General features: G+C 33.2%; 1 protein-coding gene across 1 annotated transcript in view; it reads left to right on the top strand.

Annotated features, from left to right (window-relative positions):
• The first annotated feature begins 1,514 nt into the window (after window positions 1-1,514).
• LOC137929736 (cyclic nucleotide-gated channel alpha-3) overlaps window positions 1,515-14,238 on the top strand; it is a 45,633-nt gene continuing 32,909 nt past the window's right edge. The window contains exons 1-2 of the mRNA XM_068772808.1: window positions 1,515-1,642; window positions 9,163-9,306. Coding sequence (XP_068628909.1) covers window positions 1,515-1,642; window positions 9,163-9,306 — 272 coding nt within the window. The remainder of the gene's footprint in view (window positions 1,643-9,162; window positions 9,307-14,238) is intronic.

Here is a 14,238-nt window from a genome sequence, read left to right as displayed (position 1 = left end):
ACCAGTGCCTGCTGCGAATGAAACAATTCACGTACAAGCTATTTACATACAGATTCGCTTGTGACGTCAGATACGCTTGTGACGTCAGAGCTCAGTTATGCGACGCGGGTTGTCCGATAAATAATTATTACTTTTGCATTTCTTTCAGTTAAATTCATCTTCCTCTTGGTATAATATTTCTCTCACAAATCTCGTAGTTGATATTTTTTGGATTTTTGTATAAGGGAATGCTAGTTTCTAAATCTAACAAGCGACCTATCGTGTTACGGCATTATTGTCACTCACAAAGCTACAACTACTATGATACATTCATTTTTTAAAATAAGAATAAACAATTTCTCATTACTTTTACTTATAATTATGTTAAGCGTAATACTAAACACGTAATGCATTTTTATAAAAACGAAAGCCTTGTTAATTTTTTTTGCACATCTAAAATATATTTACTTTGCTTACATGAATAATGTTCAGTATTAATATTGTCCGTGATAAATCTCCTTTTCTAAACAATTTTTGTTTAACGCTGGATTTTTCATTTTTTGATTTTGTATTACAAAACTATACTTGGTCGTTATGGACGCGCCGTATCACTTACAATCAGGAGAACGCCTTCATTTCGACTCTTTGTGATATAATAATGTAAATCAAACATCCTCGTTGTATTTCGTACTTGGTACTGTACCTTTGTAAAAAATCTTCTGCTTTAACAGTGTAATTTTAAAGGCCATTTAAAATTTTTATTTAGCAATGCCTCTGTAAGCCGAAGTATTCTGGTAGGAATTTCTTTCAGTCTGGTAATTTGGATCGGAACTTTAGAGAACTGAGCTCTATAGAGAGCAAAATTGTAGTCGACAGCTTATAAAAAGGCTGGCCCGTAACAATAGCCTTTATTCGATTTATTCATTTTGTTCGTTTCGCAAGATGGCTCACCTTTATTGTCTTCGTTATTTTCCTTTTATTAAACCTCCTTTGTCGCGTGTATTTTACTACTTTTGTGCATTAAACAATATAGTTATTTGAATATGTTCTACAGTTTTATGTGCATATTTACGTATGTTCAGTACTTAACTTCTAAAACTTATTAAAAGTTCTATAAAACATGTCCAGAGAAGATTCCTATTTGTATTATTAGTGGACATACAATCAAGAAGTTTTACTTCATTATCATACGATAACGGAAACAGAGTCAGTACATAGGTGGTAATCTCATGCTTTTTGTATGTATCCATTATATCATCATCATCACCATCATCATCTTCATATCACCCATGAATACTCATAGCGAAGCCTTTGGCCTCCTCAAAGATTGCCACAATTATATGTATCGATATATAACTCAAATATATATCGTTATAATATTTACATCACAAAACTTTTCGCTTAGACAGTCTCCAGCTCTCAAATTATCGATTGCACGAATAATATTATTGTATAATATTCGTTATATCACGACCAATTCGTTATGCAGTTGAGGGGTTGGATGTATTTTAACGTGCGGTTGTTTTAATGCAGAAATGATGACGTGCCGGCTGAGTTCGCGGCGGCTGGGCGGGTCGCGCGGTTCACTGCAAGCCGGTACTGCGTGTTCCGCCGCCAGCGAGCTCGACTTGTCCTCGCGTTCTCGACGCTCGCACAAAGCTAGGTTTGTATATGATCTTTTTTTAAATATTAACATTTCATTACAAATATTGTCGACTGTATACTACGCTTAAAATCAAAAATAGAATCGCGTTAAGTAAAGATGAATTATTCCCTTTGTTCTGTATTTTCTGTCTAGTAGAAATCTTTTGCAATAGAATACTCTGCTTCTGCGTTGAGCGATGGTAACCCAGAGGTAGGGGACTGATATTTGCGATCGTAGGTTGCTAGTTCATTTCACATTAATTATAAAAAACTGCCACTGCTCACAAACATGTTTCCAGGACATGGGCACCAGCGTCCTCTGCATACCATAACACTACACTGTGATTGCCAACTCGCCTACAAGCGCTGCCACTTTGGTATATAGTCCCATAAATATTTTCGGGGGTGATTTAGGCTCAACAGTGGGCATCTATCTGAAAAGAAACTCTGAGCTGTTACTAGTATCAATATTATTGATATTGACAGATATTAACTTACAATAATAAACAAGGCACTCTTTTTATTAGCCGCCCATGAATCAGAAAATCTTCGTAAAGAAGGGGTGTATTGAGCTCACGAATATTAGCAACAGTGATCACAAGTCATACAGAAGAACCTGATATGAAATGTATTACCCGTATTTATAAAAAAAGGGATGTAAAGCGATTACGGTAATTCATATTTATTTAGCGATATATTGTTGAGAATATTATAATAGATGAAGTATATTATTACAAAAATATTAGGATGATAATCGATAAATAATATTAATGATAACCAAAACAAACTCATACAAAATATTGAAAAAGAAATTGTTGAGCACGCTTTTCCTTTTTAAGGACAGTTTATGTCAGAAATAAAAAAGTTTTAAATGGTAGTGAAAACGAATTTTAATTATATTTTCGTAATCCAGTATTTGTGAAATTTATGTAACGTTCGTATGCACTTCAATCTTCATCTGTTCGAAACTCCACAATATTAATAGCGGAATACCTTCATTTTGGCACTCACGAACTGCTAGCAGAATGCAATTCACGTTACGAATTAATGTTGAAATAGCCATTACTCTTGAAATAGCAAATAATTGGAACATCTTAGTTATCTCATTTTATGATTAATGTTTCATAATTTTATATACATAAAAGTTTATTTTTGTTTAAGCTAGATAATCAGCTATGGTGTTGTTCGCAAAACTGATTTTATTTGAAATATAGTTACGAAACAAGTCATTGTAATTTATTGTAATTATTTGTAACTTGCCGTCCCGAAGGAGTTCGCAATATCAACAGTTATTAGCCTGTTATAATCTGATAGAATAAAAAAACAAAATGTATTTCAGAGTGATCAATTCAATTCGACACGATTTCTAAACATTTTTTTCAAATGTATAGTGTATCCAATATTTTTGGCTTAATTAGATCCTTACATGCCTTTTGTTAGTTTTGTTAGACGTTAGTTTGAAAGCATTCATTTACTCTATAATTTGTACGTGAAAAGAAAAAAGTTTTTATTATTTCCAACAAGTTTCGCGCTTTGTACAACATTAGGGGATAGATTTATGTTTACATATAATAGATTTGGAAAACATAATCAACCATTAGATTATTCTACACTACAGTATTTGAACAATTTATTTGATGTAGTAAAATAAAAGACGGCAATTGTTATTTTCACCATCTTGATTACATGAATATGTTTATTCTTTTATGAACTGATAAATATTTATGTATTAGTTTCCATGTATGTTTATATATGAATAAAAGTCTATGTACTAATCCATTTATAAATTTTTATTGGTTGAAAAAATATCTGATGATAATTTTGTTATTTATACCTTTAAATTTATTACAGGTGCGTATATTTTTTGGGATAATTGATACACGACTTTTGTGACATATATCACATTTTGTCCGTACTTAACGGGTGCGTATACTACCTTAACTGCCAAGAGGGTCACATTAATCTTCCGGCCCTCTATCGCTGAACCCTCGTCCTAGTCCTTGTCTTAGCGTTATGTTTTATCCTGAATATATTAATACACCCACGTCGATTTTCTCGGAGCGTGTCAAGTGATTTGCCACGTAACATGCTACTTTACTTTAGCAGGTTCCAGAACATTAAGTTTATATTTTAGTATAGACAGAAAATAGACTAGTACACATATTTTTGGTGAATTTATGTGTAATATTTTCATTGTTATATCATAAGCGAATTCTAAGATTATCAAATAATCTTTTAACATCTTTGTCCTTCTCACCTTATTGTTTCAAGCATCCTACTTTGAAATAAACTGTACATCGATAAAGGACTAAGACTTGCGATTGTATGTCGCGGAATCGATTTTCGGGATACAATTTTATATAATTCACACTTTGTGTGTTAATTACATAGGACTACCACTGCCCACAAACAAGCCTCCAGAGAACGGGTAGCAGCGTCCTTTATGTACCATAATACCACACTGCAATCGCCAACCTACCTGTCAAGCATGGCAATTATAGTTTACCACCCCGTAGGTATCTTTGGAGAAGAAATATGCTTTGCAGTGGGCGTCTATGTGCTGAAACTACCACGCCGATTACAGAAAGTGTATATTTATGTTATTAATACAACAATATACATAATATTTACCGGTATTTAATGTGATGCCTATACAGGCAATAAAATTGAGCGATGGCAATACTGTGCACCGGTTAAGGTGTTGATCGTAGTATAGTAGTGATACGACAAAAACTTTTCTGAAGAGCTTACTTCAACTGGTCAATGTTAACATCGTGATCATTGTTATTATCATTTCAGTTCTCGGGTGTCCCCAACTGAACATAGGCCTTCCTCATATATTTACAATAGGACTTGTTGAATGTGGACTGCATTCAGAATCTACCAACGACCGTCCCACCCAGCACGTGCCGAATCGTAGTCTACATTCCTGACTCTTTAAGACCACACTAGGCTATATTGCCACACTCTGGATTTCTTAACGAGATCGAATCATGAATTAGCAGATCCATTGGACGAAAGTTACCGATTTGTGCCATTGAATTGGAAGTTAAAGTGATAGTTTGCAGCCCACAAAGCACGCACTGTGAACACGGCTTTCTAACTTAATTGAAGTTGAATAGAGTAGTAAACAATAGATACAGTATGGCAAAGGATATTTTGAGCAATTATTGTTACTGCAAGTTATGTATTATATAAATATTGTTATTGCAAGTTATGTTTGTTTGCTAAATTCGTCACTTATCGATATAATAAAATAAACATATTCTACTTTTGCCACTGTACTATAAGTATTCACATATTCATTTTTATGACAGACTTACAGTCCAAGCGATGGCAGAAGTTCGGTGCGAAACGTCGTCGCATAGAAATCTGTCAAGTTGGGGCAAACGATAAAAAAGATATATCGCGTTTATAACACTTTTAGCTTCACTGGGTTATGAACCCATTTATCCGAAAGCTCATTGACAAGAACACTTAGCAATCTCCTTATTAAATTAATATCTTTATTTGGGTTCTGTTGATATAAAGGAGTGTTAAAATAAAATTTCATAAATTAGCTTTAATAACATAGTATATGGAATTAACAAGAGAATGTCCGGAATTTGAAAATTTGTTTAAAAAAATTATATACATAACTAAAATCTGGCGATAAGCCTTTATATTTCAATTTATATCAATAATTGAAATAAAGTTCGTTTGAAATATGTATCGTATTTGGTTTTTTAATAATATATGCATTCCATTTATCGCATTTATTTTATAGTTAAGTATTTATATTGTACTATGTGATTAAATTTAGGTTAGGTTGATGGTTTTTTCTTCTTTTATCAATATTTTTTTGTTATTGTCGTTCATATATTAATCTAGTCGTTCGCAAGGTTAGCGCTATCCCACGATCCTCCTGTAGCGAGAGGCACAAAATACGGGTGCCAGATTTCAACATTTGGTTAGTCTTTTTTTTAATTCAAAATCCGAATTTTGCGATAAGACCCCCCCCCCTATGTATCTGTGCACCTCTGAATAGATTAACTGGCATGAAATGACATGGGCATTATGTTCGCCTTCATTCTGAATATAAGAAATGTAAAATCAATGTATAATATAACAAACGAATTCTGCTAATTCACTTTTTCGAATTCTTAGTAACAACAAAAGAAAAACTAGAAGCCTATCGGGCATCGAAAATATAGAAGGCACGAAAGTGAATAACGGGCGATGGACATGTTTCATGTTTTATTTGTTAACCGGAATCTGTTACTATAGAGACAAAATAAACAGACCATCTATTTTAATATTATAAAGTATTGCTAAAATCTATTTAAATAAAAATTGAGTAACGAATAGATATTGTACAAATAAAACAGCAGCTTATCTAGACGGAGAAAGTAAAAAGAGTTTCTAAATGTAAGATTAAAAATATTTGCCAGCGCTGTGTTTTCTTTCAAATGCGTTCACAAAGAAAATTTACTTTGATATAACAGAACATTCCACTCAAAGAATTTAATTTTAATGATATTTTACTATCCAAGATGCAGAGGGAAACATTATATGTTAAAAATTACTTTCTATTTCTAGATTAATAGCTTTAATTTCTATTCTTTAGCGTTTGGGTTTTTTTGGTCTTGAATAATTGGGACAGCTTCAGTATTTACCTTAAACTATCGCTTTCGACTCGTATAGTTCATTCAATATCAACATATATTATTTTGTGTTTGCCCCTTTAACGAACTTAAATGTTAATTTAGATGAATGATTGATAATTAAGAATTATAATGCTCTCTGGACCTTATCGGCAAGCTTATGATCGCGAGACGACTATGCTCGGAATTTGTAGAAGATATCGAATCAAGAATAAGAAGATGGACCGAAAGTAACCGACTTAATCCAGCATATAAGCACATTGAACTGGCAGCGGGTCGGCAACATAGCTCGTAAAACAAATAGCCGCTGGGGCTTTAACGTTCCAAAGTGGAGAACACTGATCGGCAAGCGCAGCATAAGGGATCGGTCTAATCCATAAGGTGAACGTTCCTTGGATGTAAGCACCTTTCAGCCAGATCTATAGGAAATCTATAAGGGGAAGGTCTATGTCCAACACTGCACGTTCTATAGTTTAAATGGTGATACAAAGACAAGTGTCACAGATGACTGACTATTTCAAGAGAATAAAAAAAATTTGTTTTGTAAAAGAAATATTTTCGGAAAGTATCAATTTTATTAACGTGGCATATTTAAACGTGCAGCGACTCCATTAAGGTATCGGTAAAGTGGTTCGAGAGCCTGTCTCTTGTTTGCTGAGAAGAAAGAGCCCTTAGCCGAAGTACCGCCTTAATCATGAGTGTTGACTTGATGAATTCTCTCCCCTTAACTGGAAGGGCTTGTTATGAGTATTATAAGAACAACAACATTAAATAAAAATGAATTCAATACTCTGCATCGGAAATGGTGCTTATTGACAAATTGTTGAAAATGTATGAGGAAAGCTCCAGCTGTGGACGTACTACGATTGAAAAAATAATGATCATAATGAGATATAGAAAGGTTAAATTAATAATTTTACTTGTCTTTGTCTACTAATTTTGATTTTTACTACAAGCAATCGCTCAATAGCTGAAAGTTGGAGGTAGAACTTTATGGTCGTAATTTTTTTATCAATAAATCGATTTACAGCCTTTTTACTACTTAACAACAACTCTTTTACTGTAGTTTATAACTCGCTCTTTGATATCTTCTAATTATCAACATTTTCTAATCAAAACTATTAAATTTGTCGTGAACAGGATGATTTGTTAGAAGTTTAAAAGATTTAAAGGGTTGAATGTATGAATATTTCATTTGCTGCTTCTTATTGTATGGTATACCCCTTTAAAGATCAATAGTTTCGGACGTAATAAATAATGTAAGTAAGAAAAAGCGTCTGCGGAATACGGGTAACAACATCTTAAAGATTTTCAAAAGACATTTTTAACATCTTTATACAGTATAATTGAATATGGGTGTAAAAGATTTAAATATTTTTTCAAACAAATGAGCTACACATTCTCCATTTTAAAACCATAATTTTTTATGGTTTTTAAAAGGCGAATTTAACACATTTATAACCAAAAATCATGTATAAAATGATTTTACCAAATCAAATGTAGCCTGTTATCGTCCTCGAAATTACCAGAAATTTCTTTCAGCGCGTGTGTCACCCTTGAAATCCATCATTTCGCTTCGGCAGCGTTAAGCCGGTGAATTTGGTACATAGGAAGCGTATCGACGTCTATCCAATAGAACCTATCACATTTTTGAGCGGTTTATATCTCATTTTACGGTACGACAGCTCAGTGGCGGTTCTTTTAGATTTCAGCATTTGGACGTGGAAGGGAGGAAACCGATTTCAAACGTGGTCGCTCGTGTTCCACTAAAACGATTGGACCTTTATTCCTTTTTGCGGCACTGGTTCTTTGATAAGAAAAATCGATGTGTTGGATTTTAAGTAAATTGTTTTCCTATTTGATTCAAGCTGAAACATTTTCTACATTACTACAAATATATCCTTACAAAATGCCGATCGAATTTTTACTGTTTCTTTGATTCATTTGAATATAAAACAGTTAGTTATTCGTCTATTGTATTTTGTATTAAATTGTATCAGAGTCTGCACGCAAATTTTTTCTTATTAATCTATCTGAATTGTTGTTAACTCTCACTTTTTAATACATTGAATCAGTAAACTTATTTAAATGCCTTGTTTTGATTTTAACGAATTAAAATGGTTTGGTATTATACAATTCTATTTTAGTAATAAAACTAAAATTAAGCTATTAATGAATACATAATCGTATCGAAAACATAAATCACATGTAAAAATAGAGAAGAAAAGATGGCCAATGCCACGAACCTATACGCGCAACGTAACGTGTTGTCCTTGTTAAGGTCTTCGGAAAGCGCTGGATACAAGCCGCTTCTAACCGGCATCATTGGAAATCTGTGACTCCACAGCCTATTTTGAGCAGTGGAAGTACGGCTTTAATGATGATGATGTTATATTCACACCTTTTACATCTCTAACAATTGGGGATGTTTTTTTAAATGTCTAATGTCACGTCTAAACTTCTTGATGAATTTACTTTTAGCGGTCAACTTAGTATAGATTCCTGGTTTACTACGATCGAATTTGTCAAGGGATGTTACTAAATTAAATGACAACGTTCACTATTTTCTTAACGCGTAAAGACAGAGATATTGGATGTAGGTGTAAAAAATTTAAAGAGCTGAATGTATGTATGGGCTATGCACTAGTATTAATGGTAATTATTGTATAGTAAATCCTGTCCAAAAATCAACCGTTTCAAAAAAAAAAAACGACAAAATAGTACAAAAGAAACTTTATACATGGTGATTGGAAATAGATGCAAAGGCTTTAAAGCTTTTTACTGACAAATGAGCTTTACGTTAACACGTTTAAAACTTTTACACCTATAATAAATTACTATAGGACCTAACAAAGGTGGTTGAGTGGTTGCGGATGACGTAGTTTGGTGTTAACAGATTAAAATTATTGGGTGCTAGCGGAGAGGCGCCCCTGCTGAGCGGCTGGCGAAGTACCCCGCACACGCCGCACGCGCCTGCCACGCCCGCGCCACATCACTCCCATAATCACCTCGCAACGCCGCACTGCAACGGGACGGACAGGTATCTCATTTATTACAAACAATTCAACCAAAGTCGTCAGAAGATGCGGGATGCAGGCCACATTCAATCGGGTTTATTGAATATGTGGAGAGGCTATCCAGCTGTGGAGGTTCTACGGCTGGAATGATGACGATGATAAATTATTCTAGATAAATACAATTGTAAAACGCTATTGGAACCGAAAGGTACTCCTGTGGTGATCACGAATCGGCAGACGCAGCGTGTACAGGTCTGCCCTTAGGTTGACCGACGATATAGTTAAGGGTTATAGGCCGCGGAGACTCGTTGGGTTCCGGCAGCGCAATAGCGGTCATTGTAGCAATCTTTTGTGAGAGCTGTACATCTTACAGAGAGGCTGTATATATGATTATAATGGTTGTATACGAATGCTATAAATTGTTAATACAAAAATTAAAATAAAATGATGCTTGAATGAACAATAATAAATAATTTAGTATATATATTTAGTGTTAATAATCTATAATTTCTGTCGAGAATTTAACGATATCATACAAAGTAAATAAATTCATGATATTCAACCAGTCATCATCGCCTAATTTTACTTTTTAGACGTCTTCTTATAAAAAAGTAGTCACAAATAAACTTATACAAAATGTCTAGTAAATCATCAACGGATTGTTTAAATTGGACAGGGTAAATAGTGTACTCCGAAAAATTGTTAATTAAAATCGTTATGGCATTTTAAAAATTATCACCATTTAAAAAGTAAATAATTTTTATGCGCGTTGTGGTGTTCTCTCTATAAATACAAAACTTTCACACTTGGTTTTTTTATTAATTTTCATGATACCATTTGTAACATCTTTATATTACAACAATAATTCTTTTACTTCAAAAATTCAATGACTTATTTACATTATTATTCACGTAACTTAATTTAATACTTGTGTACATCATGACAAGAATGCCAGAAAAGCCCAATTTCATAAAAACCAAATAGAATCGGATTGAACTTTTCCATAAAGATATCCTTCAACCTAAAGCTTCGAGAGTTTATATTGCAATGGCTTTCTTTTTCAAACCAATCACTTAAAATTATTACCACATCCATATTTAACCGACCGTGTTAAAAGTAAAACATAAGAATACAGATTTTTATTAATTTTCCGACACGCCCTTTCTTTTGATTTCGATTTGGCGTTAGATTATGGGACATCTAAAACAATTTTTAATATTATTGAAGCGTAATTAATTGCAATGCAGAGAGAAGATTACTATGAAAAATTAAAAAAACATTAATTTTATTCGTGTATCATATCCCTATTATATTATATTTCACACGTACAAATATTGAATGTTTTTCATTCTAGGTCTAGTGACAATGTAATTAATATACAAAAATAATATTAGCTTTCGATTTATGAAGTCACTATGTTTTTTTATGAATAATTGTTAGTTCTCTAAGAGAAATGTTACAATTATTTTAACAACTGAAACTGCAAGGCTTTCTTGGCAATACTAAAGAATACAGATCAGCAAGAAGTAGCATCTAGTAGGCCTTTGCCACGGGTTCATAAAATTTCATTATTTTTGTTTTATTAATTTACCAGAAAAAGATACTTGAATACCCACCATGGGGAAAATTTTGCGTAAATTAATTTTACCCCAGGGGGTTTTCTTAAACTTGTATTTAAAGCTTTAAAAAAAAATATTCATCACGAAAGTTCAGCCATCACGGTGTTTACCTGCGCCGTCACAAGAAATTTTATTGTTCCATAAACTGAGTGCTGCGAACAGGAACAGGAACAGGTTTCCATTTTGATGATATAATTTTTGGTATAAAAATTATTTGTGAACTTTATTAACTAATCAACATTTTTTGATAGACTACAGACTTTTTATTCGATGTACGAAGTGTTATTTTTTGCGAAACTTTTTATCTTTGAAATGAATAATTTGTTAGTCTTTTACCTTTTAATAAAAGTTTTACGGGACAATACAGAATCATTTTTCTTTTTAATTTATTTTGTGTTATAATTCTGCTTCCAGATAGTATATATTTTAAATAGAATATGGAGTACTTGCATATATTTTATGGAAAGTATGTTGGAAAAGAAATACAAAATACCTAAAACATTGCAAGCAAATGTGCTTAATTGATATTTTCGTTCAGTTCTATGTCAACACATAGTTTTGTAAAATATTATTCGGTTACCCAATTACCCGTTTATCAAGCGAGGCAGTCAGGCACATAGATCCCTACTCTACGCGGTCGATACTCTATCAGTTTAAACGAATTTCTATGAAGCTTTTTCGATCAACGGTGTACAATAAAGTTATAGAAATCCATCGACGAACCCTTGTCACGTTGTCGGTTAAACTGTCCGGACTTGATCGACCAACATGTTTCTAAATAATTTCCTCTTTTATATCACACCATGTTCTTTTATAAATAATCAATGAAACGTTAATGTAATTTGTGTGTTTTGCTTTACTTATAATTTTTTGTTAAAAAATGCGTATACAGAAATGTATTACTTTTAAAATAATAATTACGAAAACAGCACGTCAAAAAGCATCATTAAAAAAGTATGTCCAATAATTTTTAGTTTATTTTATTAGAAAAATGCGGAGCGAATTTGAATTTCTCGATTTCTACTGTTCATCTTTGCATATAAAATGAACCCGAGTCCATAAAATCTGTAATGAGATCCCTTTGCAAATTTCCCGTTCAGCTCGGAACCAAATTTTTCAAGAGAATCTTTTTTGCTTTACTTTTTGCACATTGCCAATTTCTGTAATGTTACAAAAGTTAAGTAAAGAGGATAGTTTCCATTAGAGGGTTCGTTAGCCTGATTGCCTCTTTTATCTGATAAAAATCTGCTCTTTATTCGTAGCATGTTCAAAAAGTGAGCATAGAGATCAGGTTATATTATAAATCGGTCGTTAGGGTATCTTTCATAAAACTTATGTTTTTGATTTCATAGTTATAATAGTTTTAAAGAAAATATTCATATAGCCTTTATGCTCTAACTAAATAAACTAATCGGAGTTAAAATTAAACAGAGGAAATGTTTAAACTTAAATCTATTGCTTAGAGCATGTATATATATATGTTTAGAGCATTATATTTCCGAAGTTGAGACAACCGACCGACAAGCGCAAGGAATGACGGCCACGCACAAGGTGGATAGATGACCTTGTTAGGCTGGAAGGCGCTAGATGCAGGTCGCTTCCAACCAGTCCTATTGAAAATCTATGCCGGAGAACCATGTACCGACGAATACACAATAATGGCGAACATAAAATTTAATAATTAATTAATTTTCTGTCATTACTGCGTAAGAATTCTAAATTTTAATATAAAGTAAATAAAATCATGTTTTACAAAAGGTCTTTCTAGAATAATCGCATTCATTGACAGTGTTAATTTGAAAATTAACGTTAATTCCTAAAGGGCGGCCACATTTCAGTTCAGTGGACATTTCCGGTCAAATTCAATCAGCAATTTAAATATCCACAATTTTACCGAAGTTTCGTTTTCGTTTTTATTACAATTACGATATATCTTAATCAAACAACTGTTAATACAAATTTTTACAAATAATTTCTTAGTTATTAAGCTGAATAGTGATCATTGGAGTATATGTAAGAAGTTCGTTATGATAATGAATATTCTTCTAATATAAAATAGAGAAACCTTTCTATTATAATTGCTCTACCTATAAATATCATTATTACGGAAAAATCTTTTCTCTTACATAAAACGTTTTTAAAGTAATGTTTATAACATTGAAACTATTAGATTAAAACTGTATGGAGCTCACTCAAAACGATCTTTACACATTTTTGTTTCCTTTTTTCATTGTGTTTATTAATAGCGCGGTGTACAATCATTCAACTAATACTACCAAGCGGATAGAGAGTTTCAAAACTTGCATTTGGCCTCATAACTACTTTGTGTAATGTTGTTACAGCAATATGGTCTCTTCGACACCCTACTCCATTTTAATATCATAAAAATACGTAAAGAAATTAGTTTGTATTTTGTATTGTACCGCGCTTATTTAATGTTAGTAAAGCAGTGGCTGTTTAACCTTCACACTTGCCTGTTTCATTCGTCAAGCGGCAACTGAGACTGGAGTCGCTCGACGAATGGAACAGGAGGTATGTGGAAGGAACGACGGCTTCGGTAACGAGGATGTTTTTCCCGGACGCCGTCTCAGCCTACCGCGTGCTCCGCAGCATCGAGGTGGACGCGGTCTCGGCCCAGCTCTTCACGGGGCACGGGGGGTTCTCTGAGTACCTTCATAGGTTTAAGCTCAAGGAGGACCCCTCGTGCTTCTGTGAACCGGGCGTGGGCCAGACCGTGATCCACCTTGTGGCCCGGTGTCCCGCATTCGGGGGACTCCGGTTCGGCTTCGAGTGCCGGTCTGGAATTCAAGTCAGGGAGGAGACAATACCCTCCCTGATCAGTGGCGAAAATAAAAAGACATTTTTATCCCTATGTCGAGAAATCGCAAAAAAAGCCATCGACAGAAACAAAACAAACATTGTGTAAAAAATATAAAACAAAATAAAAAGCTAGAAGAACAAAAATGTAAAATAATAGTATAAGATCAATGTTAAGCAATGTTAAATAAAATTAAAATTATAAATGTAAAAAGGAGAAAAAAGGGAAGAATGTCAGACGAATAGAGCGAATGAGAAAGAAAGACGAAATGTAACATGAAAGATAGACAAGACTGAAAGATTATGTGAAGAACGATAGAAGAGAAAGACAATAAAAATTCTGTGAAAAAATTATATTAAAAGATTAAGTCCCTGTCCCACTCAAGATAGGGGTACGAGAGGCCCCCAATAACGGGGGTCATAAAAAAAAAAAAAAAAAAAAAAAAAAAAAAAAAAAAAAAAAAAACCTTCACACTTGATGACGCCGTTAATAATGGTATTATGAAGACGTCCATTGCG

Source organism: Battus philenor, unplaced genomic scaffold (genome assembly GCF_028537555.1).
Source record: "Battus philenor isolate CCGP_79_NKW_IND1 unplaced genomic scaffold, ilBatPhil1.0.hap1 SCAF_5, whole genome shotgun sequence".
In the NCBI taxonomy this organism is placed as follows: domain Eukaryota; kingdom Metazoa; phylum Arthropoda; class Insecta; order Lepidoptera; family Papilionidae; genus Battus; species Battus philenor.
Note: the sequence above shows the minus strand (reverse complement) of the source record. Positions and strands in the feature narration are given on the sequence as shown.